The sequence below is a fragment of the Nelumbo nucifera genome, chromosome 1 (genome assembly GCF_055504915.1).
Source record: "Nelumbo nucifera cultivar China Antique chromosome 1, China Antique-T2T, whole genome shotgun sequence".
Classification (NCBI taxonomy): Eukaryota; Viridiplantae; Streptophyta; class Magnoliopsida; order Proteales; family Nelumbonaceae; genus Nelumbo; species Nelumbo nucifera.
The window spans coordinates 65,430,417-65,457,188 of record NC_142649.1 but is presented as its reverse complement, the minus strand read 5'-3'; the positions used below and the strand labels follow the sequence as shown (position 1 = coordinate 65,457,188).

Genomic DNA, 26,772 nt, shown 5'->3' with positions numbered 1-26,772 from the left:
TTAGATCAAAACCAAAAATATAAATGGTTCAAGCTACCACCAGAAACAATTCACAAATCAGATGGTTAAAATTCATCTGATCATTCTGTTTTCCTTAGACAGGTAGCCTTTTAGGTTGATTAATCTTAAATCCATTTGGATGTAATGTAAATTAAGAACCGATGTAAATTTTATATCGGTTCAGTTTTGTAAGCATTTGAAAAGAGGGTGTAAATATTATCGACATAAAATTCCACTCCGGTGATCATTCTGTTTTTTACGTGCATTTGGATCGAGTAATGTTTTACATTAATAATTGATGTAAAACCTCATCAGCTCTAAAGTTTTACATGGATAACTAATATAAAAACTACATCGATGTAAAACTTTACACTCTTCCACCCATCTCTATTTTCAAAAAGCAATGATTACTTTCGTGATTCAGTATAAAACATCATCGGTGTATACGCAACAGTCATTCAACGTTACCATTTCGGATGTAGGGTGATCTTCATAACATATCTTTCTTGGGTCCGGATGAGCTGAAGACAACAATTTACAACGCGGGCTGGTCATTCAACCGCGTTGTAACACGTAAGCACCCCATTTTTCATGTTTGAAGTTAACGGAAGAGAAGCCCCCCTCTCCGTTTCATTTAGTACCTATTTTAAATTAATAAAATAAATAAATAAATAACCCCACTTCCTCTTCTTCCCTGTTATTTTTCTAAAGAGACAAAACCCTTTTTAAATCAATCTAATGTAAAAAACGGAGAGGGGAGTTTCTCTTTCGTTAACTTCAAACATTAAAAGTGGGGTGGGGTGCTTACGTGTTACAACGCGGTTGGATGACCAGCCCGCGTTGTAAATTGTTGTCTTCAGCTCATCCAGACCCATCTTTCTTAGGGTAAAAAACAAGCAAAACTAAAGCACTTTACTTTTGACCATATCTCACATCTACTCCACGGCCACGCCCAAAAAAGAGTTTCATTTTTGGTAAGCACTTTATTAATACTTCATTTTAGAAAGTGTTGTAGACAATCTAACCAATATCAATGGAGCAGTTTTGTATCGACACTTTTGCCCATCATTTCCTTTTCGTGTGATCTCTCCAACATTTTCTTTCCTGGCTGCATATGCAATTCTGCCACGTTGCGGCCAATGTACACAATCCAATCGATAGCTTAACTTGCAATTTGGTGTGAAAATCCAGAAAAAAAAAATCAAAAGATAAAAACATAGATTATTCTGAGGAGAATTTGGATGAAAACCTGAGAAACTTGAAAGGTGGTAAGGTCAAGAGAGAGGTCCATCCATCCATGATGAACCAACAGAAGTTCCGATTAAGATGCTTCCACTGGGTCTCGTTCTTTCCTTATGATCATTTCTCAGCACTTTTGAGTGATGTGTTTCAATCAATCACGGATTCAGTAAATGAAATATGAAACACGAAAAGGTTGAGGACTAACTGGATAAGATGGTTGAAGAGTATGCATCAAATCAAATGTGAAATTTGAGCGAGGAGATATCCTCCAAGAGGAATTCACTAGAAGGGTCGGCCCCAGAGACCTGGGTTTGACATGAATGGAGTGTTTCTCATAGACAAATCACGGCGATATAAAAAATCTACTATTGTAGCTTTTTGTAGAACGCCTATAGTTGGTGGATACATTGATTATGACCATCTCTGATGATTCCAATCAGCTGGATCCACGGAGGATTCCCTAACTAGGACGCCCCGAAACAGTGAAGTTTCAACTGGTAACTTCTGGCACGAGGTTGGTGTCGTTTACACAAAGGACTAAAATAGACACACTTGCTAGGAATAAAAGAGATCAATGCATGAGCCACGGGTATCTAACGGCAACCAGATACTCCCAAGTGTTGATCAGAACTTACCTGCCAAACGCACAAACCCTCTATCTCTCTCTCTCCCTCCACAAGGACCACAACCCGCTCTTTCAAAAAGTTGAAAAAACAATAATAAAGAAAAGATAAATAATGGAAGAGATGTTGCGTTGCAAAGAGAAGCATCTCCCAAACCCAACATCAGCTCCAGCAGCAGTAGCAGCTGCAGCAGCACTATCAACAGCTTTCTCTCCCCCATGCCATTCCAATCCAACAGCTTAAAGACAAAACAGAATTTTGGTGGACTTCTGTGGCAGGTTTCCTTTTCTCTCCTCCATCTAAAGAGGAGCGCCAGCACGTTCTAGGTTCTTCCTCCCTTTCCCCCTGTGGTGGGGTTGGGTGGGGACTTGGGATTTGGGATTTGGGGAGAGGGAGCGCTTCCTGATGCTGCTGGGTTCTCTTTCTCTCTCATCCATATTTGGGTTCAAGCAAAAACTATCATCAACTTCAAAAATTATTCCCTCTTCCAACCCTTGTCTTGTCTAGGTAGTAGGCAACCTCACCTCACCTCACCTCACCTCTCTCTCTCTCCTCTTTACTCCACAAAGGATAAAATAAAGCGCAAAAGAAGGAAAGAAAAAAGAAAAAGAAAAACAATATCCCTCCAAAGCAGCTAACCAGAAAATGGTATCCATCTTCTCCAACGCCAAAAGGGTTCTTTGAGACAAACCGACAAAGCATCACCCAACCTTTTATTCCTCTAATGACACTCCTCCATACACTACCTTCCATCTTTCTTTGGACTTTCCTTCCCACCATTTTCTACCATAAAAAGTCTTTCTGCCCCTCACGTCCACCAAACCCAAACCTCCTTAGATTAGCTTAACATAGCCTTTTCTACTTGGATTTTGCAACTCCGCTGCCGATTCTCCTCTCTTTATTAGATAATAATCCAGAGAATCAATCAGACTCAAAATGCATTAACTAATGCAAATAGACAGAATCTATTACTATATATAGACGCAGCTCTTTGAGGCTCCTTAAATGCTCTCCCCCACTCCCACCAGTTCAAGGTTCACTACAACATTATTCTCCCTCCAATGGGTAGGCAGAGTAGTGATCCCACCATCGTCCATTCCTCTATTGCTCTCCTGCAAGAGAGATTCAGACAGTTACAGAGAGTGAAGGAAATGAGAGAGGAGAAAGAGCTCCTGAGACTGTTTACTCCAGAGTCTGAACGGGTTGCTCCAAACATGCCTCACGAAGCTAGGATGCTCTTCCACCCTGATTTGATCCTTCCTCATAGCCCGCCTCTTCAAGGTTCTCTCCCCAACCATCTCAACTCACAGGCAAGTCATGTGGATTTCCAGGCCACTGAGACCCCACTCTTAAACAACCCATGGCCCAGAGATAGGGCAGTAATGGATACACCAAAAAGTTTTGATGATGCGGACGTTGATACTTCTCTTCACCTGTAAACAAACCTTATATGTTAGTTTCCTTTTTAGTTCTCTTTTGCTTATTTTTAGTGCTGTAACAATGGGAAGAGCCGGAAGTATGTAATTACTATTTCCTGTTATTATCATAATTATCTTCATGTTCAGCAATTACATAGCCATCAGAGTGCCCATCCCCTAGTCTCTCACGGAATGGAATATCATCGTGGTCATTCTTATCAAATTCCTCGCCACCACTAGTCCATTTCCTTTTCATGATTCTGGGGACTAAACGAGTAACTTCCTTGGCCTCCGGTTTTGCATTGTCATGATTTATCCTTTCAAATCGGACAGCACTTACTTTTCTTGCATTTCCTTCCAATATCTGCATCCCACAACAAAAATATAAAATCATGTATCAGTCAGGTGAACTGATCCTACACAAACTGAAGCATTGTCATTGACTGTTCACGTATGGACTACAGCACCAATTTAGTGTAGGCTACACCAAGAAAAAACAGTCAATGAGGGACATAGATGGTGAATGATGAAGTCTTCCATGTACTTAATTATCAAAAAAAAAAAACTAAGAGTGATGCTATTAGCAATTGGCAAATTGGTGAATTCATATCATGGAGAACCTTGTATTTTTTAAAGAATTCTTAAAAACAAGTAGTGAGCACCCTTCCATGAAAAGGACAACAGTAGGGACTACTCAGAGGGCTCAACAGTAAGTATTCCCAAACTTTGTTTTAAAATAATTAAATAGAAAACAGCTTAATTACATTAATTAAGTTTGAGTAATAAAGGGACTATCTAGTAGGTAATATCAACAGTTCAGAATTAGGCTAATCAACTAAGGGCAAGGCCAAGGGTCATGGATATAAAAAATGCTATTGATATGGAAACCTCTAGTAATAGATAAGGTAAATTACAGATTACTACCCTGTACTTTGGGGGTAGTGGCAATTACCCCCTTGAACTTTCAGATTCCAACAAAGACCCCTTCTGTTAGCATTCCATCAGCTAACTTTGAAAAAGATTCTCATGTGACTGTTTAAACTTTTCTAAATCCTCAAATTACCCTTTTTCCAACGATTTTTTAGTGTCATTTCCGGTTTCCATTTGTTACTTGCTTAGTTGATATTAATTGCATGTTGAGTTTGCTGAAATTCCAGGTTATCATAGAAGTTTCTTGTTTTTTTTTGGTTGTAAATCCATTTTAGAGAAGTTTCTCGAGTGGGTATTTTGGTAAATTAACTTTTCCGTCACTCAACGGAGAGGGGGTCTTTGTTGGAATCTGAAAGTTCAGGGGGGTAATTGCCACTACCCCTGAAGTACAAGATAGTAATCTGCAATTTACCCTAATAGATAATAATTAGATACAAAATTTAGGGTCCGTTTGGTTCGCAGTCGGAATCGGAATCAAAATCCTTTGGAATCAGAATTGGAATGGTCTATTCTCATAGTCTGTTTGGTTCAGACAGGAATGGGAATGGGAGTTGGAATCAGAAGGAATAAGATTTCATTCCCAAAGGGGCAGGGAATGGCCATTCCCTCAAATGGGGGAATGCCATTCCAGCAAGAATGGGAATGGGATTCCGATTCCACCCAACCAAACAGTTGGAATCAGAATAGCCCATTCTGATTCTGATTCCAGACCCCTATTTCTGCAAACCAAACGGGGCCTTAGACCTTATAATAAGCCATGATTAGGTGTACAAGAAACAAATAGAGATGAAAGACCTAACCCACTTGAACAAGAAGAAATGGCATCATACTTGTCTTGAGCTGCTGCTAGATGTCATGATATCACCTCCAGATACAATGGTAAGCATCACATAGAATAAGGAAAGGCAAATATCACAGATCTTTTATTTTTTCATTAGAAATCTTGTATTCCACTGGAATATGGGGCCGTATGAACATGCTCAGGAGACCATACAGTTGCCATTTTACTGTTGGCAGAACGTAATAACACTAGTTATTGGTGAATCTTTTCCTAGAGGATCTGCCGCTTTGTAAGAAAACTGTGAGACAACCATAAGCTCCAATACTGAAAATGTAGGACAAGACACAATGTTGTAATGCAAATATGATGCACAGGGACAAAGTCAAATCAGATTCTAAATAGATCTATAGAATAACCTATATAGGCTTCCCTAGGAGTCAATACCTAATAGCTTGAAGGAGTCTGAACCTTTAAGAGTGTCTGGAATCCACCAAACAAAGAATCTGTTACTGATCAAAAAAAAAAAAAAATCCACCAAACAAAGAAGCAAACCTACTCACAGATATCTCATTCTCTAATTTATTAGAAGAGATGTTGACTTCTAAAAGGAAAAACATATTTTCTAATATATCTAAAGATCTAACATTTTTAAATATTTCCTAAAATTGCCCAACTTGAAAGCATCTAAAATCTATAGATAATGACCAAAAACTAAATAAGAAAATCAATATAATACCCATGGGATCCATACTCATCACTGCTCTTGGTGGTTTGAAAGGTGACCAAAGCCCTTAGTATTGAGTTCATTGTGCATGGGTCTGTTCACAAACTCCAAACAGGCTTAGGGCCTGTTTGTTTAAACTAAAGTCTGACATCTAAATGCCTCTGGCACTCTAATAATTTTAGAGGTATATTGGAGTTTGTGAACTTTTCTTGGTGCTGATATCTGAATGTAGAGAGTGTTGTTTTAAAATCTGAATGCTGAGTTCAGAAAATTGACATCTGACTATTTTAACTTGGATATGAGAAATTTTGTTTGACTGTTTAACAAACTAATTAACAATTAATTAAATAAGTATAAAATGATTAATAAATAGTGGAATTTATAAAAATTAAATATTTTTTAAAGAATTGAGAATTTAATAATTAATGTATACAATAAATTTCATAATTATTAATTAATTAATTAACAAATAATTAGTAATTAATTAATTAAAAAATAATTAATAATTAATAACAAAAATAAGTAATTAACATTATGTGATTATGTAATAACTAATAATTAATTATTAAAAATAGTTTAATAATTGAGAATTTGATAAATAGCCAAATATTAATTATAAAATTTTTTATTACTTGTGTTATTAATAATTTAATATTTAATATTATTTCGAATATTTTATAAATATTTGTTAATATTTTATTATTATTTTTAATAATAAAGGAGGAAGGAAGAAGGAGATTATTATTCTATGTGGGGACTTCGAACATAAAAGGAGAAAAGTGTTTTGAGGGTATTTTTAGAAAACAATGATAAAAACATGTGCAAAGACATGTAGTGATGACTGATGAGTACATCAAGGCTGAAGACAAAAGAGTGAACCGAACACTCTTAAAGTACCATTTTTTGTACAGAGCACTTTAGGACTTCAGCATTAAGTGCTACTGAATGGGGCCTAAGACAAAAACATAATTATGGCTTCTCTTTTCTCAGCCTTAGGCTCTACCTCAAGAAAAGCCCTGCAATCTTCATGTGGTGAGAAGAAGAAAGAAATCACGTCACGGAATATGATGGGACAAAACTATAAGGATTTCAGAGAGTCTCTGCCTTGCCATGTGTCAGGCTCTTGGATAAAAATAGATAATGATGGGGCAAACTTGTGGGGGTTTTTCATCCACCAAGCAAACAGCCATATGAGACATTATTGGGTCGCTTATCTTTCTTTTCTAGATGAATTGCCTGGAAAAAATAAAACAATCAAAACAAGGTGAAGAATTCCAGGCACCAGACTATATCTTGTTTTAGGCCACCTTTTGCCACATTTAACCAACCACCAAATCCACATACTAGTTTCCTATGAAGCTATTACCCAGTCCTAAGGAATTGTCTAGGTGTCTATCCATCCACCTTTAACAGCAGCTCATGACTGTAAACAAAATAAGATAAATCAGAAAAGATTTTCTTTCTCAGTTGTGTCTCATCCAAGTCCTACATTTCACATTACCTGGCTCATTATGTTAAGAGAAAAGTAACACAGTGCTGCAGAAATATTGCATGTGCAAAACTAGCTTTCAGATTATGCTAATTAAACTAAAAACAAAAAGACAATTAGAAAATAAGTACATGCTTGCAATGACTTTGAAAATAACTTGAAACAATGACATTATAAACCTTACCTCCATTTTAAAAATTTGATGTTTTTCCTTCTGATCTCGGTGGTCAGATTCCACTTTGCTGTATTCATCATCTTCCTCTCGGTTCGCCTTTTCTAGTACAACTTTGATACTCTCACCTGTTCTGGGAATATATCCAAAAGCCTCACAGACAAAACCTGATACTGTTTCATAATGATGGCCCTGCAACATGGCAATGAAAAGGAGGGATATGAAATCTTTTGGAACCATAACGAAGAGAATTGCTTTCTTTCTTTGCCTTTCCCCCTCAATTTTGTGTAATGTGTACATGGAGTAGATGATGAAAAAACAGAAAAAAATGAATAAAAAACTTCATTGTTTTTTCCTTGCGTTTTTTTTTTTATTATTATTTGGAACCAAATAGCAAATAAGCTCCTTGAGTGAACACTGAACACGTTTTAGAAGTTTCTTTCTGAAGGAAATAAATTTACTTGCTTTTTTTTTCCATATCTATTCTCCCCGAAACCTCAAAGCATATCACCAACTTACAAAATGTGAACCCTGCTGGTATTTGTACATGGGATGAAAAATGCATATTCTTCTTTAAATAAAAGTAGGAAGGTTCTTTTCTCTTGGAAGAAAAAGCTCATCAAGTGCCCCCTCATTGGTCGTTATGCTGATGCATCAATATCAATGCATGCGAAAATGTGCTATACATTGAATACAGAAAATCCACCACCACTGTCTCACTTCAGAGTTTAGACTACAGGTTATGAAGATAACCCTATCAAGCAGGGTCTTGAATTCCAAAGCATGAAACCAAATTATGACTGAAATTTCGTTGAATTCTGGACTTTGGGCACAAAGCAATAAGTAAAAAGTACACGAAAAAAGATGTATTTTATTCTCCCATTTTATTCTTACTAACAGTAGTCGTACAAGACTGCAACCAGTCTTAGGTTTTGAACAGAAAATAAAACTAAAAGAAGAAGAGGAGAAGAGAGAACTCGTAGAGAGATTTCTCAGAAAAGAGAGGGGTTTTTGTTGTGTTTCTGCTGCCCCATTTAATTGATATTTATAATCATTAATCTCCTTACAATAGTAGGAGTTATTCTAATACCCCTACTTAAACTCCAACAAGAAAAAAAAGGATAAACGTAAACAAGGCCCAGCCGGTCCAATTATAAAAGGAAATAAAAAACATAATAAATAAGTGTGATTGGAACCACACACACACACTACTAAAACTATAATAGGTGTGGGGTTGGAACCTCACACACTACTAACTATTTCTACACTCCCCCTCACACACACTACTAACTATAATAGGTGCTTTGTCCTGTCATGCTGTATTGGGTTGTGGGCAATATTAATTGCAACTTGATTAGCACAATACAGCATCAGAGGCTTCTCATAATCAATCTTCAACTCATTAAGCAAGGATTTCAGCCATAATACTTCTGCAACATCATTGGCCATGGATCTGCATTCTGCTTCTGCACTTGAGCGAGCAACAACATTTTGTTTCTTGCTTCTCCAGGAAACAAGATTTCCCCCCACAAATGCACAATATCCAAAGGTGGATCTCCTGTCATCAACACATCGAGCCCAATCCACATTTGTATACACTTCTATTTTCATGTGACCACTACTCTTTGAAGAGTATACCTCTCCCTGGACATTCTTTAACTAGGTAAGAATCCTCTCTACTTTAAGGGGGTGGTGGTCCTAGGAGAATGCATGTATTGGCTAACAACACTAACAACATAAGAAATATCTGGCCGAGTTACGCAGAGATAAAGAAATTTCTCAACCAACATTTTGGTACATAGCCCTGTCCTCAAGAAGTTCTCCATTTTTTGCACTTATTTTATGGTTAAGCTCAATAGGTGTATCAACAGGTTTCACTCCTAGCTTTCCAGTTTCTTCCAATAAGTCCAGAACATACTTCCTTTGAGAGATAAAAATGCCATGCTTAGATCGAGCTACCTCAATTCCTAGGAAATAGTGCAATTCCCCTAGGTCTTTCACTTCAAATTCCTTGTGAAGATGTTGCTTGAGTGCTTCAATTTTAAGCATTACTCCCTGTTATCACAATGTCATCTACATAGATTGCAAGTAGAATCAGGGAAAGATCTATCTTCTTAAAGAAGAGAGTGTGATCTGACTGAGCCTACATGTAGCCGAATTTGTCCAAAGCCAGTCTAAACCTATCAAACCAAGCTCTCAAAGATTGTTTCAACCCATACTAGTGTTTTAAAAGTGCAAGGTGCATAAAAGGCACAGGGGTCAATTTGCGCTTGAGGGGCAAGGTGCAAGGCAAGGTACACGCCTTTTTGAAGCAAGGCGCAAAATTATAAAAGAATGCTAAAAAGTAAAAAAAAAATCAAAAAAATAAAAAATACTAAACATAATATTAATAAAAAAATATAAACTTAAATTTTAAAATAATGTTTTAAAAAACCTATTATCTAAAATCAAAATACATAAACATAAGATATAATTATGTAAAGCATATTCAAATGAGAATTTAAAAATAAAATCAAACATATAAAACATTTTCAAGCATTTAAAACCTCTAATCTCTTTTTTCACTCAATTGCATTACTTCACGTAGCTAATGTAATGTAAAACATATTAGATTCCTGATTCTACAAGTCGCCTTTATGCCACGCCCCTTGAGGCAAGCCTAAACAAGTCTATGTTAGGTCTTAAATTCTTAGTTTTCACACAAAAAATAATGATTTTATAGTTTTACTTGCTTTTTAAGAAGACATTCCATTAGGATGAATGAATGAACAACATTACCAAATTAGGGGTTCTCGGAGCTTCAGTGAGCGAGTGAAGTGAGCGGAAACTAAGAATTTAAGACCTAATGTGGACTTGTTTAGGCTTGCCTCGAGGAGTGTAGCATGGGGATCTGGGGGCAGAACCCCCGGCCCAGCCGCTATGTTCAGAAAAGGCAAAAAGGCGTCAAATTCTCAAAAGGCGCATACCTGGGCTGAGGCACAAGGCGCATACCTGGGCTGAGGCACAAGGCGCATCAGGCACATGCCTAGGCGGCGCACCAAGCATGCACCTTTTGAAAGGACTACGCCTAGGACCTAGGTGAGGCGCATACCCTAAAATGCGTCTTGCCTGTGCGCCTAGGCGCGCCTAAGGCGTGCCTTTTAAATCATTGGTCCATACAGGGCCTTCTTCAAAAGGTAAACTTTCTTTCCTGCTTCTATACTATAAAAATCAGAGGGTAACTCCATGTATACCTCCTCTTGCAAGTTTCTGTTGAGGAAAGCATTCTTAACATCCAACTGAAATAATGGCCATGAGAAGTTTGCAACAATGGATAGTAGGACTCTGATAGTGTTCATCTTTGCAACAGTTGCAAAGGTTTCTGTAATAGTCTATGCCATAAGTTTGTGTAAATCCCTTTGCAACCAATTTGGCCTTATACTTTTCTATAGTACCATCAACATTTAATTTCACAATAAACACCCATCTGCATCCAATAGGCTTCTTCCCTTCAGGTTGGTTAACTAGTTCCCATGTGTTGTTCTTAATAAGAGCATCCATCTCTACTTGCATTGCTTCCTTCCATTCAGGTATCAAAAGGGCTTCTTGTACTTTTCTAGGTATAGGAATAGTAGCAATAGATGCCAGATAAGCTCTATAGGATTCTAAGAGACAATCATAGGAAAGGAACTTGGAGATGCAATGGGCAGTGGATGAGGTGCAACGACACTTTCCTTTATGAATTGCAATTGGAAGATCAAGATCATCTGATGGTGAAGGCTGTGCATCTGTAATAGTGGGATCAATTGTGGGAGCAGTAGTAGTGTTTGGACCTGGGGCTGTAGAAGATGTTGGAATTGACCTAGATTGCTGTTGAGCACGAGAATCAACCTGCTTCCACCAATTTCTGTGTTACACGAGAATCAACCCTCACCCTCTTTACAACTCTCCCCCTCAATAACTTGGACAGGTAAAGGAACTTTTGGGGCTGAAATTGAAATCCCTTCCTCACTACTCTCCCCCTGAGGAGAAGCCCTACAATGGTAGGGCACATCCTCAAAAAAGGTGACATTCATGGACACAAAACGCTTCCTTGATACAGACTCATAACAGCAATATCCCTTTTGATTTTGTGTATATCCAAGGAAAATACATTTAGTAGCTTTGGGATGAATTTTGGAGTGATGAGGTCCAAGGATTTGAACAAAACAAGTACACCCAAAAGTTTTAAGGGGAATAGTGAATAGGTCCTTATTTGGATACAGAAGACTGAATGGAGTTTGCATGTTTAGAACCTGTGAAGGAACCCTGTTAATAAGGTACACGGTTGTACGGATTGCATCCCCCTAGAAGCGTATGGGAACATTAGAGTTGAGCATGATGCTTCTGACTATCTCTAAGATATTTCTGTTTTTTCTCTCATCAACCCCGTTTTGTTGAGGTGTACGAGGATAGGTGCTTAGATGAATGACCCCATGATCAAGGAGATAGGATGCCAAGGGTTTTGCAAAGTATTCATGGGCATTATCGGATCTAAGAATTTTGATCTTAGTTTCAAACTGGGTTAGAACCATATGATGGAAAGCCTAGGTCAGAGAAGGGACCTCATCTTGAGAGTGCATAAGGTAAACCCATGAGAAACAGGTATAATCATCAACAAATAACAAAAAGTATCTGTACCCTCCCATGGTGGGAGTATGATATGGCCCCTAAGCATTGGTATGTGCAATTTCAAAAGGAAAGTTTCTTCTTTTATTACTCAAAGGATAAAATGATCTACTATGTTTTGTGAGTTCACAACTTTCACACTTTAAATTAGACACTTCTACAGTTCTACTACTGATTCAAATAAGTTTGGAAAAAGACCCTTCAAAGACCCAAAAGATAAATGACCTAAGAGGTTATGCCAAAGTATAATTTTACTCCAACATTGAGAGGTAAACAATTTCCAACTTCACTCTGCTTCCCCTATGATGTTCAAGCAGATAGACTCCATTCATCTCACGACCAATCCTAATCACCTTCATTTCCAAATCTTGAAAAACACACCGATCAGGGTAAAAGGTTACTGAACAGTTTTGATTTTTAGTAATACTACTAACTGAAGCAAGTTAGTACTAAGCTTGGGAACACGCAAAACTGAGGAAAGGGTGATGGCATCAGACAATCTGATGTCTCCCTTGCCAGAGATTTGCACAAGGGAGCCATCAACAATAGAAACTTTGTCTCTCCCAAAGGATAAACAATAGGTGCTAAACAAAGTGGATAAACTGGTCATATGGTCTGAAGCACCTGAATCTATTACCCAAAAATGTTCTGTATTACCTGGAGCTGAAGCATGGTAAGCTGAGGTCCAGTTTCCCGAATGAGCAAAAGCTGAGGTTGGAGGAGCTGATGATGGCTGGGGAGATGGAGCTGAATTACCAACTTCATTTTCCAGTTGAGTCAGAGCAGCTCAGACAACGGCTAGGGTGTCTAGAGGGGTGCCTTTTGTGCCTGATGAGGCTGTACTATCAGTGTTAACAGCCATATTAGCATTCCCCCTTTTGTTTTTGAGTTTCGTTGGAACTAGATGAGGATGCAACTTCCAACAGGTGTCGTTAGTATGTTTAGGTTTCTTGCAATGTTCACATACTAGGTTCCTCTTAGCTTCCTTCTTCATATCCTTCTCCTTATCATCCCCAGACTTGGGTCTAACTGCTGCCAAGGCTGATTCGAAAGGTTGTTGTTGCAACATAACCTTTCTCCTAGTCTCTTCATTGTACACTACGGAATAGGCTTGTGATAGAATCACACTGTCTCTTGTCAACAATTGTTGTCTTACAATGTCATATTCAGAATTCAAACCAGCCAGGAACTCAAACACTATTTGTTTCAATTTGTTTTCTGTAAGTTTGTGCATCCTCTAGCTCTCCCGTTCAATCGTTTCAAGGTGGTCCATTTCATGCCATAGGGATTTCAAGGTTGCAAAATAAACAGAGACTTGTTTCTCTCCTTGCTTGAGATTTTTAACCTCACATTTCAGCTCATAGGCCCTAGCAACATTAAGGGGCTAGGAGTAGGTTTCTTTCATAACATCCCATATTTCCTTAGCTGTTTTTGCCCATAAGTAGTTTCGGCTGATATGTGGCTGCATAGAGTTGCACAGCCATGTCATCACCAAATAATTCTCCTGAACCCACTTGGCATAAATGGGATCCTCCTTAGTGGGTTCCTTCACATCTCCCAACAAATAGTTCAGTTTTCCTCTACCCCCAATGGCCATCATGGGTGATTGGGCCCATTCTAAGTAGTTTGATCCATCAAACTTAACAGTTGTAATCTGAAAAGTGTTCTCAGTCATGTTTCCTGAACCACCAGTCCCAAAAACACCTTCCCCTTGGTTCTTAAACCCCATTCTTGGTTAGGAGTTAATTAAAAAGCACCTTCTAATCACTATAACAGTAGGCCTACTGGGTCTGGAACTAATAACTGCTCTTGAAACAAAGAACAGTTCTTGAAACAAGTAATTAGTAGGCAGAAATCAGATTCGAAAGTAGTTCTTGAAACAAAGAACTGCTCTACTGGGTCATCCAAAGAGCAAAGTCAAACTTAAATTGAGAGAAGCAAGTCTAACCACCTATCTGAAACAATAACAGTCTTGGATTCTTTTAAGGTTTTCTCTTAAAACCCTAAAAAGGATAAAAAAGAGATTTTTTTATAGCCGCACCTCTCAGATTAAACTAGCCTTGCTGCCGAACTCAAGAAAGGATGAAAACTTACCCAGAAAAATCTGAAAACACTGATCTTGATCCAAAAAATAACTCTAGAAATTCTGATCGCCACCTTCAGTCTTGATAAAGAAACTGATCTTGGACTCTTTATCTTTCTCTGATTCTTCCTGATTATCAAGAACACAATCCACTCTTTGGACAGCTGCTACAGTTTCTGATAACCTCCAAGAATCGGCCGAAAAAAGGATCCTCTAAATCTTCCAGCCCTAGGCAACTCTCATGTGGTTGGCTGGATCAGACTCACATGAGAAGCCTTAATCCTTGCTCCGATACCAAGTGGTCGTACAAGACTGCAACCAATTTTAGGTTTTGAACAGAAAATAAAACTAAAAGAAGAGGAGAAAAGAGAACTCGTAGAGAGATTTCTCAGAAAAGAGAGAAGGGTTTTTGTTGTGTTTCTGCCGCCCCATTTAATTGATATTTATAATCATTAATCTCCTAACAATAGTAGGAGTTATTCTAATACCCCTACTTAAACTCCAACAAGAAAAAAAAAAAGGATAAACATAAACAAGGCCCAGCCGGCCCAACCATAAAAGGGAATAAAAAGCATAATAAATAAGTGTGGTTGGAACCACACACACACACTACTAAAACTATAATAGGTGTGGGGTTGGAACCTCACACACTACTAACTATCTCTACACTAACATTTCTTGTTCTGTTCTCTTTTCAATATATGCTCCATTATCGATCTCTTTTCTCTACTTCTGTACCCCTCATATTTCTTCTTAGTTTTTTTTTTCTTATCAGCAACACAAAGTCAAACCTCCTGCTTAGAAAGGCTGTCTGTCAAGCTCCTATTTTCTTCTTTGTTTGAAACTAAAATTATGTATCTTATGCTTTACACTGCTCACATATCATACCCAAAACAGAAAATCAAGTCCAGAATTTTGGAAAGTTAAGGAAACATCAAATTCTTGTCACCACATAAGCATAAAGATGGTGCCTCAAGATGTAAAAAACCCATAGCCACTCTATAAGGCAAGAAGTGATTCGAAACTGTTGTAAGATGAAGAAATATGCCAACCAACCGGGCTGTCCAAGATCGACAGTTAATAAGGATTACAATTATTTTGTCTGTTTATCCCTATGCCTCTGCTGGTTCTTATTGTACAATTACGAGGCAATATGAAGAAACCCCCAAAACTGTCTAAAATTCAGACATGGTTTCAAATGTCGCCAAATGTCGCTAATGTCGCCCGACATATGTCGATGTCGAGGCTCACCGACATGAAACTGGATGGTAATATAAAAATTACACTATGTCAGTCGGCATTTCCTATATTTCGGAAATGTCGACCAAATCGGTCCAAATAACCAAAACAAAATACAGTTTTTCCTATTATGTCGGCAAGATGTCGACTAATGTACATTAAAAATATAATATATTAGTATATTATATTAATATAATACAGTATATTAATATAGATTATTCCATTAATATTTCAAATAAAATATTATAAAAAGAATTAACAAAATATAAAAACAAATGAATAAATTAATTACTTTATAATATAAAACATAAAATATTTTTCAAGCAATAAATTATTAACTAGTTAGTATTTTTTAAAATATTTATTAAAATCAGAAAATGTTTATTAAATTTTATAATAAACCATATTCTACATTTAATATAAAAAATAGAATAAATTTTATACTAAATCATAATTTATTAAAAATTTAGTATTAAAAATCATAATAAATTCATTAAGTTTTATAAGAAATCAGAATTTATCATAATCTTAATACTACAAAAAGGAGAATCAGTTTAATAAATTAATAATAAAACATAATGTATTATAACTTTAATATTTAAAAAATCAGAATAAATGTATTTCTATTTACTAGTGTGAAATAAATATATTAGAATTTATAATAATTCAGAACTAAAAATAAGAAAAGAAAATATCAGATAACCTTGTAAAAACATCAAAATGCATAATAAATCAGTAAATCGTCATTTACTAATTTGTTATTGATCTTAGTTTCTTAGCTTTATATAATGGTTGGGAATAAGATAATAGTCTAGAAATATGTATTAATGCTTCTTTTATCATTTTACAAAATATCTTTGCATATTTCCAAATATTTCATAATATTTCCACAATGTCTCTAATTTTTACAATATTTCCCCTCGACATTTCCGACATGTCCTATATTTTGGTAAGCGACATTTCCATCGACATTGACATTTCAAACCTTGTTCACAGTTAGAGTTCTATCGAATATGCCCTAGTGGAGATTGTGATGCACCTGATAACAACTTGATGACATAACTTCCAGAAAAATCATTTTAAAGGGCCCCATGTAATCTAGTAGCCTATAAGCATGCTAAGCACAGAGGCTCAACATATGAGAGGATGAAAAATGTAGATACCAATACATACATATGTAGAGAGCTTTCTTATATGACCCCACCTATTTCTACCACTTGGAATCCAATAAACCATCAGATTGTCCAAATGTTCAATACCACGGTTCATAGCTGTCCCAAACCCAGCACTGTATTATTACAGTTTAGCAAGTCAATTATAGACAGCAATAGTGTTAATTTTTAAATATACAACTTGTCCATAAAAAAGGACCTTGAACTAGTGGCAAAACCCTTTTGTTGAAACTTTTCCATGAATAATGGGCAAGAAGAGGAATATGGAAACATTATAAGGTACTGGTGTTGAGAGAGTTGAGGCCATCTTAAGGACATTTTGTGAGTAATAATTTTGAAGTATCTAGTTATTTTCAAATAAATGCTATAAATCTCAATTGTTTAGGTAGTTTGAGAGAAATTTTTGGTACTTGTGTGTGACCTAGAGAATAGTATTGGGCTCTACTTTTAAGTGGCTAACCAAGATGTTTTGATGGCTTAGACAAGTTATGTTCAGAGGTAGAGAGGAGAAAGGAGAAACCTGTTGAACAAGAGAGTCTAAACCCTACATAAGTATGGGACAAGAAATTTAAAATAAAACAGTATTTCCAAGTCAACACTTAAAGTAAAATGAAAAAGACTAAGTTACCCCTACACGGCCAACTCTAACACTTCCTCTCAAGCTAGAGAATATATGTCATATAATCCCAGCTTGTTACATATATAGTTCACTCTCCCCGAACTCAAACCTTTTGTGAACAAGTCTACCCATTGATCACCCGAACTAACGTGCTAAGTGCTTATCTCTGCAATAAGGACTTTCTCCCTTACAAAATGGCAATCAACCTCTATATGTTTTGTCCTCTCATGAAAAATTGGATTATGTGAGATGTGGATTGCAGCTTGGTTATCACAGTACAATCTCATAGGTTTTCTTATTGAGAATCCAACTTCTTGCAGGAGATTTTTCAACCATACTAGTTCACATGTGGTAATATGCCATGGCCCTGTGTTCAACTTCAGCACTACTCCTCACCACAACAGTTTGCTACTTACTTTTCCATGTCACCAGATTTCCTCCAAGAAACATGCAATACCCTATAGTGGATTTCCTGTCAGACACTGAGCCTACCCAATTTGCGTATGTATACCCGACTATCTCAAGACTTCCTCCTGGCTTATACAACGACCCGTGACCTGGAGCTCCCTTCAAGTACCGTAAAATTCTAAGAACTGCACCCCAATGAGGTATTCGGGGATTTTGCATAAATTGACTCACCACACTAATGACAGAGGAGATGTTTGGTCTAGTAATGGTTAGGTAGTTCAGCTTCCCCACTAGTCGTCTATATCTTTCAGGACCATCAACCATTTCACCTGCATCACTGCTCAACTTAGCATTTGGTTTCATGGGTGTTTCAGCTGGTTCAACACCTAACAACCCTATTTCTTCCAACAGATCAAGAAATTTTTTTTGGCACAAATTTAAACCTTGTTTCAACTTGGCAACTTCTATACCCAAGAAGTACTTCAACTTCCCAAGATCTTTTGTTTGGTAATGGTCTTGCAGGAAGGCCTTTATCCTTTCAATCCCTAGTTTGTCACTATCATTTATGACTATATCATCCACATAAACCACTAATAAAATATTTTCGGCTTTAGAATCATAGTTGAACACTGAGTGATCGACCTGGCATTGTTTCATTTCGAAATCTTTCACCACTTCATTGAACTTCTCAAAGCCAGCACAAGGAGACTGTATCAGCCCATAAATTGCCTTTTTGAGTCTACACACTTTACCATCCTCCCCCTGAGCAACAAACCTTGGTGGTTGCTCCATGTAGACCTCCTCCAAAAGATCACCGTGGATGAAGGAATTTTTAATGTCGAGTTGAAATAAAGGCCAATCATACATAACTACAAAGGAAATCAAGACACAAACTAAACCAATCTTAGCAATAGGAGAGAAGGTCTCCGTATAATCAACCCCATACAATTGAGAGTAACCCTTGGCAACCAATCGGGCTTTCAACTGTTCCACACTACCATTTAGTAAATATTTAGCAGTATACACCCATTTACAACCTAAAACATGTTTACCTGGAGGAAGAGTAGTGAGCTCCCACGTGTGGTTGTGTTGAAGAACAGAGTTCCTCCTCCATTGCTTGATGCCACCTCGTTGAAATAAGAGCTTGCTGGACATCCTTGGGAATAGATATAGAGGACAACAAAGAAATAAACTGGCGATGTGAAGTGGAAAGATGAGAAACAAAAACATAATTGGATATGGGTTGTATGGTACAATTACGTTTACCTTTCCGCAATGCAATGGGAAGATCTAGGTCAGAAGAGGTAGGCAACTCTGGGATAGGAGCAACTATAGGATCTACAAATGAGGTAGAAGCTGGAGGAGGTGCCAGTGTCTGTCGATGAGTATACACATGCCGGACCGGTGGTCGTTCAATAGGAATTTGCACTGGAGGAGGTGAAGGCTCAAGCATAACACGACCTGAGAAGAACGGCATAGACTCAAAAAAAATGTGACATCAAGATAGACAAATGGCTTCCGAGTGATAGGATTGTAACACTTATACCTTTTCTGGGTCCGAGAATAGCCAAGAAAGATACACTTAATAGAATGTGTGTCCAACTTGTCTAAACTAGTGCCCAGATTGTGAACAAAGCACACACACCCAAAGACCCGGGGAGTTAATGGAAATGAAGAGAAAGTGGGGAACAAAATTGAAAAGGGAGACGGACCATGAAGGATGGATGAGGGCATCCGATTAATGAGGAAACAAGCTGTGAGCACTACATCACTCCAAAAACGCTTAGGAACATTCATATGATGAAGGATAGACCGAGTAGTCTCAAGAAGATGACAGTTCTTTCATTCAGCCAACCCATTTTGTTGAGGGGTGGATGCACACGAAGTCTGATGAATGATGCCATGTTGTTCCAAATATTGTTGAAAGGAAGTATGAAAGTATTCACTGTTGTTACCTGAATGAAGAATTTTTATTGGAACACCAAATTGCATACGTATTTCAGCATGGAATTTTTGAAAAATAGAAAACAACTCACTTCTTTCTTTCATTAAATAAATCTATGTCATCCTTAAACAATCATCAATGAAAATGACAGAATACTTGTAACCATTATAGGACTCAATTATGATTGGACCCCAAACATCTGAATGGACTAAAGCAAAAGGACACAACATATGACTATCGACTCTAGGACTAAAGGAAACCCAATGGTGTTTTCCATATTGACATGACTCACACTACAAAGAAGACAAATGACTCAAAGAAAGAACAAGTAGCTTGAGAGCTTTGAGAGATGGATGTCCCAGCCAACAGTACCACTGGAGAGGAGTCAGGGAAGTCTGAAGTGCAACTGAAGATCCACCACCATCAAGATAATACAATCCACTAGCTTCATGCCCTCCACCAATTTTCTTCCCCGTCTTGAGATCTTGAGAAACAGAAGATGAAGGATAAAAAGTGATAGAACAATGAAGGGCCTTAATTAATTTACTAATAGACATAAGGTTGAATGGAAATTTGGGCACATATAGAACAGAGGATAAAGAAAGAGATGTAGTATCAACATTACCAACACCACAAATGGGAGAAAAACCATTGGCTAGGGTAACAGTTTGGGACGTGGAAGTTTCAGAGAGGGAAGAGAACACACCTGGAGTCCCGATCATGTGATCAAAGGCTCCAGAATCAATGATCCAATGAGAAGGTTTGGATGTCAGACAAACCACACTTGAATGAGCAAGGGTAGCAGTGTTCTGTTGTGAAGTGGCCTGAAGGAACCTCTCATACGAATCTCGTGGTACACTATCATCTCCTTCCCGGAAGCAGATGTAGATGTAGAGTGTGTTTGATCCGTCTGTTGATTATAACTCACATCACCAGTTAACCACTACCAACAGCTGCATGGTTAGCCCATGTGGAAGGTGGGCCATGTAGATCATAACAAAAATTAATTGAATGTCCTTCCTTGCCACAATGTACAATTCTTAGTAGTGTGCCCTCTTCCTCTACCACGGCCTGCCCCCAGAGTCACAACCTCCACCACTTCCACTACCACGATCAAACATGGGATTACCATGGCCTCCTCGAAATGCATGTCCTCCCCCTCTATTTCCACATCCACCTCCTCTCGCTACAACAAACATTGATCTGTCAGAAGTTGTGGTACTCTCTATGGGTCCTAGGGAAATCCTACGGAGCCGAGCAAATACTTCCTCAAGTGTAGGAAGAGCAAAGCTTCCCAATATTTGTACTCAACTGGTTCATATTTTGATTTCAGCCCTACTAAAAACTTGGTTAGATCAAGTTTCTCCCATTGTTGTTGCTGAATTTTGACATCTGAAGTGAGGGGGTGATAGACATTAAGTTCATTCCTCATACTGGCATAATACTCTTCAAGGGTTTGACTTCATTGTTGTAAATTAAAGTACTCCTAATAGAGCTGATATACTCTCGTAGTATTGTCCTGTCTAGAATAAAGTTTCTTTACATGTTCCCATATTTCCTTGGCTGTATCTAAGAACATAAAGTTTGCACTTATCTTGGGTCCCATATTGTTCCATAACCATGTCATGATTTGGGAATCCTCTTGTTCTCAATCATCAAACCCTGGAGATTCAGTTGATGGTTTATCCTCCTTCACATGTTTCACCTTCCTCTTGGCCTTGAGAAAAACTTCCATTGACTTGGCTCATGGCACATAATTTTCACCATTAAGTTTAATTGATGTCATCTGCACACCTAAGTAGTCAGAGGGGATCACCACACTAGATTTCTAATAACTATCACCATCTCTGGTTGCTACCATGGTGTTCTCAATACAGGTAACTATCAATTGCACTTCCTACTTCTGAATTATCACCTACCAAAGAGAAATATTTCTGCTGTAAGTCAACACTACTGCAGTCTACACATCACCTCACTGCACTCTTTCAATCAGCCACCATAAAAAAAAAAAAAATAGCACCATTCAGACATTTAGACCCATTCGGCCATCTCCTTCAAAAAAAAAAAAAAATCCTCACACCACTATTGATAGCCAACCACCATAACTGCAACAAGGAAGAAAACCCTCTTGAAACTGCTCAGTAGAGGGTCTGAACCACCATACACGCGACCACACAAACACTAGGGCTGTCACTCATGGTGACAGCAATCTGAGAATCACCAACGGGCTGCCACACCTTCCTAACACCTGTAATAGAGATTGCGGCAATCCTGAAATCACCAAAAAGGTTGCCACAGCCTTCTACTTGGTGTAACCCAGATCGTAGCCCAGAAATAAAGGAGAAAATACAAAGAGAGATCGCAGGTCCAGAAACATTGAGATCACAGCCTTCTTTTTTCGTATTTATCGCTCTGATACCATGCTTTGATGGTTCAGACAAGTTCTACTCAAAGGAGGAGAAAGGAGAAATCTGTTGAACAAGAGAGTCTACACCCTCCTAGTCGACCATAACCTTTTATTATATTCATTAAGGGTACAAAGTCAAATATGCCCCTACTTAAGTATGGGACAAGAAATTTAAAATAAAACAGTATTGCCAAGTCACCACTTAAAGTAAAATGAAAAAGACTAAGTTACCCCTACTCGGCCAACTCTAACACAAGAATATGAATTTGAGGATGCAATAGATGAGGAGATCAGCTAATGTGATGGCAGACACCTAAGCTAAGCAAGGGGTTGAATTAGGGGTCATTTGTTTTGGGCTAAGTCGTAATTTCTAACTTCTATTTTTTATTATGGGAGAGGTAGCACCTCGTGCCTCTCCAAGGGGTGCTTGTAATGTCCATTTCTTTTGATTAATAAAATTCTATTTACTTACCAAAAAAAACACACACTACACTGCCTAAAATCATGTATTAGAGATGATTGATCAATAATAATATCTCTAGTTCTGTATATCCAAATGGTCCCCAGAGATCAACTCATTTTGAATAAGGAGAACTACCAAATAAGTAATGAGAAAGCTTAATCTTTCCATGGCTGCAAAATGCATAATGCTATATTGGAATGAAAATTACAAACACAGATCTTCTTTCAAGCATGGTTTCAAATGTCACCAAATGTCACTAATGTCGCCCGACATATGTCGATGTCGAGGCTCACCGACAAGAAAGTGGATGGTAATATAAAAATTACATTAAGTCGGTCAACATTTCCTATATTTCGGAAATGTCGACCAAATCGGTCCAAATAACCAAAACAAATACAGTTTTTCCTATTATGTTGACAAGATGTCGACTAATGTACATCAAAAATATAATATATTAGTATATTATATTAATATAATACAGTTTATTAATATAGATTATTCCATTAATAATTTCTATTTAATATTTCAAATAAAATATTTATAAAAAGAATTAACAAAATATAAAAAAAAGAATAAATTAATTACTTTATTATATAAAACATAAAATATTTTTCAAGTAATAAAATATTAACTAGTTAGTCTTTTTTAAAATATTTATTACAATCAGAAAATGTTTATTAAATTTTATAATAAACAATATTCTACATTTAATATAAAAAATCAGAATAAATTTAATAAATTTTATACTAAATCATAATTTATTATAAATTGAGTATTAAAAATCATAATAAATTCATTAAGTTTTATAAGAAATCAGAATTTATCATAATCTTAATACTACAAAAAGGTGAATCAGTTTATTAAATTTATAATAAAACATAGTGTATTATAACTTTAATATTTAAAAAATCAGAATAAATGTATTTCCATTTACTAGTGTGAAATAAATATATTAGAATTTATAATAAATCAGAATTAAAAATAAGAAAAGAAATTATCAGATAACCTTGTAAAAACATCAAAATGCATAATAAATCAGTAAATCGCCATTTACTAATTTGTTATTGATCTTAGTTTCTTAGCTTTATATAATGGTTGGGAATAAGATAATAGTCTAGAAATATGTATTAATGCTTCTTTTATCATTTTACAAAATATTTTTGCATATTTCCACATATTTCATAATATTTCCACAATGTCTCTAATTTTTACAATATTTCCCCTCGACATTTCCGACCTATGTCCTATATTTTCATAAGAGACATTTCCATCAACATCGACATTTTAAACCTTGCTTTCAAGGAATCAGTAGTATTTTGCTGACAACCACTATCCAATGATAATTACTGTATAGAATTTGAACGCATGAATATCAGGCCAGAGAAGTGAAAGAAAAGGAACCAATGCTATAGAACATGCCTAATAGTAGGGTATAAAATAAATCAACATATAGAAATGCATGAAGCTGACCACAAACACAAGATCAAAGAGGCCAGGTTCAATGATGTGACCTGCCCCTGGGCCAGGAGCCCCCCCATACATAGGCATTAGCAGATCTGGAGATCCATCCTAGTCTCTTCAAGTAAAAATCTGGATTGCCAATGTCCTGCTGAAGGCATCCAGTCCAAAACCTCTTGGTAGTTACCTTTAACTATAAAGTTCCTCCAGCCCTAGGAATAGACCAACTGAAGGCCTTGTAGTAGGGCTAATACTTCTTCCCTCAGTGAGAGTCCTTCATAGATGGGACCTCAGAATATTAGACCATTCTGGTCTCTGAAAACACTACCCATCACCTCCCATCCACCCACCCAGAAAGGTCTTGGATTGTCAGTAACACTCCTATCAAAATTAAAGGACACAGAAACTGGATTGGTGATGGAAAGAGCGAACTGAGATATTGATGTAGGTCAAGTGAAGTTATGGGCAAGAATATCCTTCATCATCTAGGATTTTAATTAATTATTTATTTATTCCCTAAATGAAACTTCCTTTTATAAACGATGTTTTCTTGCATGAAAAAAAGAGGATGTACAATCACTCACTGTATTGGGATCCCATCCCTCTCATTACCTCATAAATACAATTCAATATACTTTACCCTCTCTCTCAAAAAAAAAAAAAAAAAGGAAGAGGAAAAGTAAAAGAAAGAGGAACATGGGGAAAAGAAAAGGAAAAATTAACAGGCTAAAGAATAAAAATAGAAGCTTTATTCCTTATCAAAATTGGAAAAGGTAAAAAGGTGAACCTCTGGCATTTTGACATTTAGATCTTCTGAAAGATGATCAATGGAAGTATTTGCATCCACATCAAATATTCCCTCTGCTCTCATTACAACATATCCTGTTTTTTTCTGAATCTCTTCCTGTTATGTAGCAAAAGTAAATACAAATGATTAGAGACCATATAATTGATAATCAAGATCAATATAATGCAGGAGAAAACATTATGCAATGAAACATCTTTCCACTATTGAGAAAACATTAACATTGACATAAAAGTTGTTATTGAGAAAGAGAAACTAAATATTATTTGAAAATTGAAGAATAAAATCATTCAAAAAATGAAGCATAAAAACAAGGAATCAATAAGATTTACCTTGGAATCATTCTCATCAAAGATTTCACCAACAATTTCTTCAACAACATCTTCCAGAGTCGCTATCTGCTTCAACCATAACAAATAAAAACATGAGTTTCGGGAAATGAGACATGCATAATAAGCAGAAGAGGACTTAAAATAAACCCAGGTGGAAGCATTAAGAATGTTAGGTCCAACACTTGAGTAAAAAAAAGTTTTCAATTGATATGTCTGCAAGTTCCATATATCTGAGTAAGTGGACTCAGAAACACTATTTATGTTGATGGTTTTAGACCATTATCCAGATATCAAGGGCAAATATGAGAGCTATTCATACAGGTCACAAAAGTCATTTCCTTGAACCCACAGCTAATGCACCAATAAATCCAATTCTCTGGATACCTTTGGATTAAATAGTTTACCTTTTATACTTATTAAGAGTACACATTGATTCTATTTATTCCCAAATCCCAACAGGTAATCTTTATTTGAATTCTAATAACAGGTGATATATTGGGTAAATAGATGTGTGGCTAATAAAATTGCATGTTAGGTAAAAACACTTGAGCTGTTCCAAAGTTTCTCAGAAGCTGATATATTGCGGGTATGGAAGGAAGTAGTATATTCCTCTAAAAACAAAGAAAATATGGGGAAACCCAAGTGAAGTGTTGGGAGTTCTATAGGAAACCCAGGAGTGGCAGGAATTTGTGGTGTGTTTTAGAGACTCAACAAGTGAAGTGTTGGCAATGTATTCAGGACCTATAGGAGGCAACTCAATAAAGGCTGAGCTACTAGCACTTCTTCAGGGACTAATTTGGGAGTGCTTATGTTAAAAATAAGTGCTTATTCAAATAAGCACTTATTTGCATTTGGCATCCAGCTTTTTCAAGTACTTATTTTAAAAAATAAGCACTTATTTCATATTGGGCGTTTAGTAGTCTTTTCCAACAATAAGCGCTTATTTCTTTCAAAAAGACGACTTTAACCCACACTTAACAAGTTATGCATCCTTATCCCTTCTTCTCCCTGCATTCTTCCACCTCTACCTCTCCGTCTCAGTCACTCATCACATCAAGAGTCTCCCCGCCGGTAATCCTCAACGTCCACCATTATCCTCCCCTCTTTCTTGAGCATACAGTAAAACACAGAGATGCAATAGACAATTCCAAAACAGAGAGATGCAATAGACAATTCCAAAACAGAGAGATGCAATAGGCAATAGGCAATCCTCATGTCGGCCACACGATGGTTATAACCATGCTACTCTTTTCTTTTGGACATATCACACCAAAACACAGAGATGCAATAGGCAATTCCAAAACAGAAATCATAGAGACGGCATCCATCCCAATTGAAACATTTAAAACAGTGATTAGGGCTGTCAGTAACCGGTTCACAAGGGGAAAATATAAAAAGAGAGAAAGACTAGTAAATGAAATAACAAGGAACTGAGAAAGCAACAAGATAAGGAATTATGCATTGATCTACTTGACACGAACAACAGCATATAAATTAATTCAAGCAGAATGAGCTATTTTCCATTGACTTTGACTCCAGAAGATTAGGGGTATCAGAGCTTCAAAGCCCTCTCATTGGTCATGCCTGGAGGCATTTCATGAGACCCTGTCCCGGAATATTGGCCTTTACAAAACTGCACACTAGAGATAGAGTCACAGCCGACCAAGCCTGCAACTATCATCGATCTTGTTGGGTTACAGGTGTTTGATGGAGGCCATTGTTGAGAGATGCAGCACCTTCAGAACCCGATTCAGCCTGGTAATAGCAGCTTGGGAGCAGGATGTTCGGCTGTTACAATGCACTCAAACCTCTATA

The 26,772-nt window shown here is 37.0% G+C and overlaps 1 protein-coding gene across 2 annotated transcripts in view; it reads right to left on the bottom strand.

The window, feature by feature from the left end:
- Window positions 1-3,382: 3,382 nt before the first annotated feature.
- Window positions 3,383-26,772, bottom strand: part of LOC104594211 (putative DUF21 domain-containing protein At3g13070, chloroplastic) — a 70,640-nt gene continuing 47,250 nt past the window's right edge. Inside the window, exons 11-15 of one of the 2 annotated variants that reach the window (XM_010254409.3) lie at window positions 24,958-25,023; window positions 24,608-24,724; window positions 7,392-7,571; window positions 5,439-5,474; window positions 5,018-5,318 (exon numbers count right to left, since the gene is read on the bottom strand). In XM_010254409.3, coding sequence (XP_010252711.1) covers window positions 5,439-5,474; window positions 7,392-7,571; window positions 24,608-24,724; window positions 24,958-25,023 — 399 coding nt within the window. In that variant the 3' untranslated portion in view covers window positions 5,018-5,318. Of the gene's footprint in view, window positions 3,648-5,017; window positions 5,319-5,438; window positions 5,475-7,391; window positions 7,572-24,607; window positions 24,725-24,957; window positions 25,024-26,772 lie in introns of those variants that run through there. The other variant, XM_010254407.3, reaches the window with a different exon arrangement.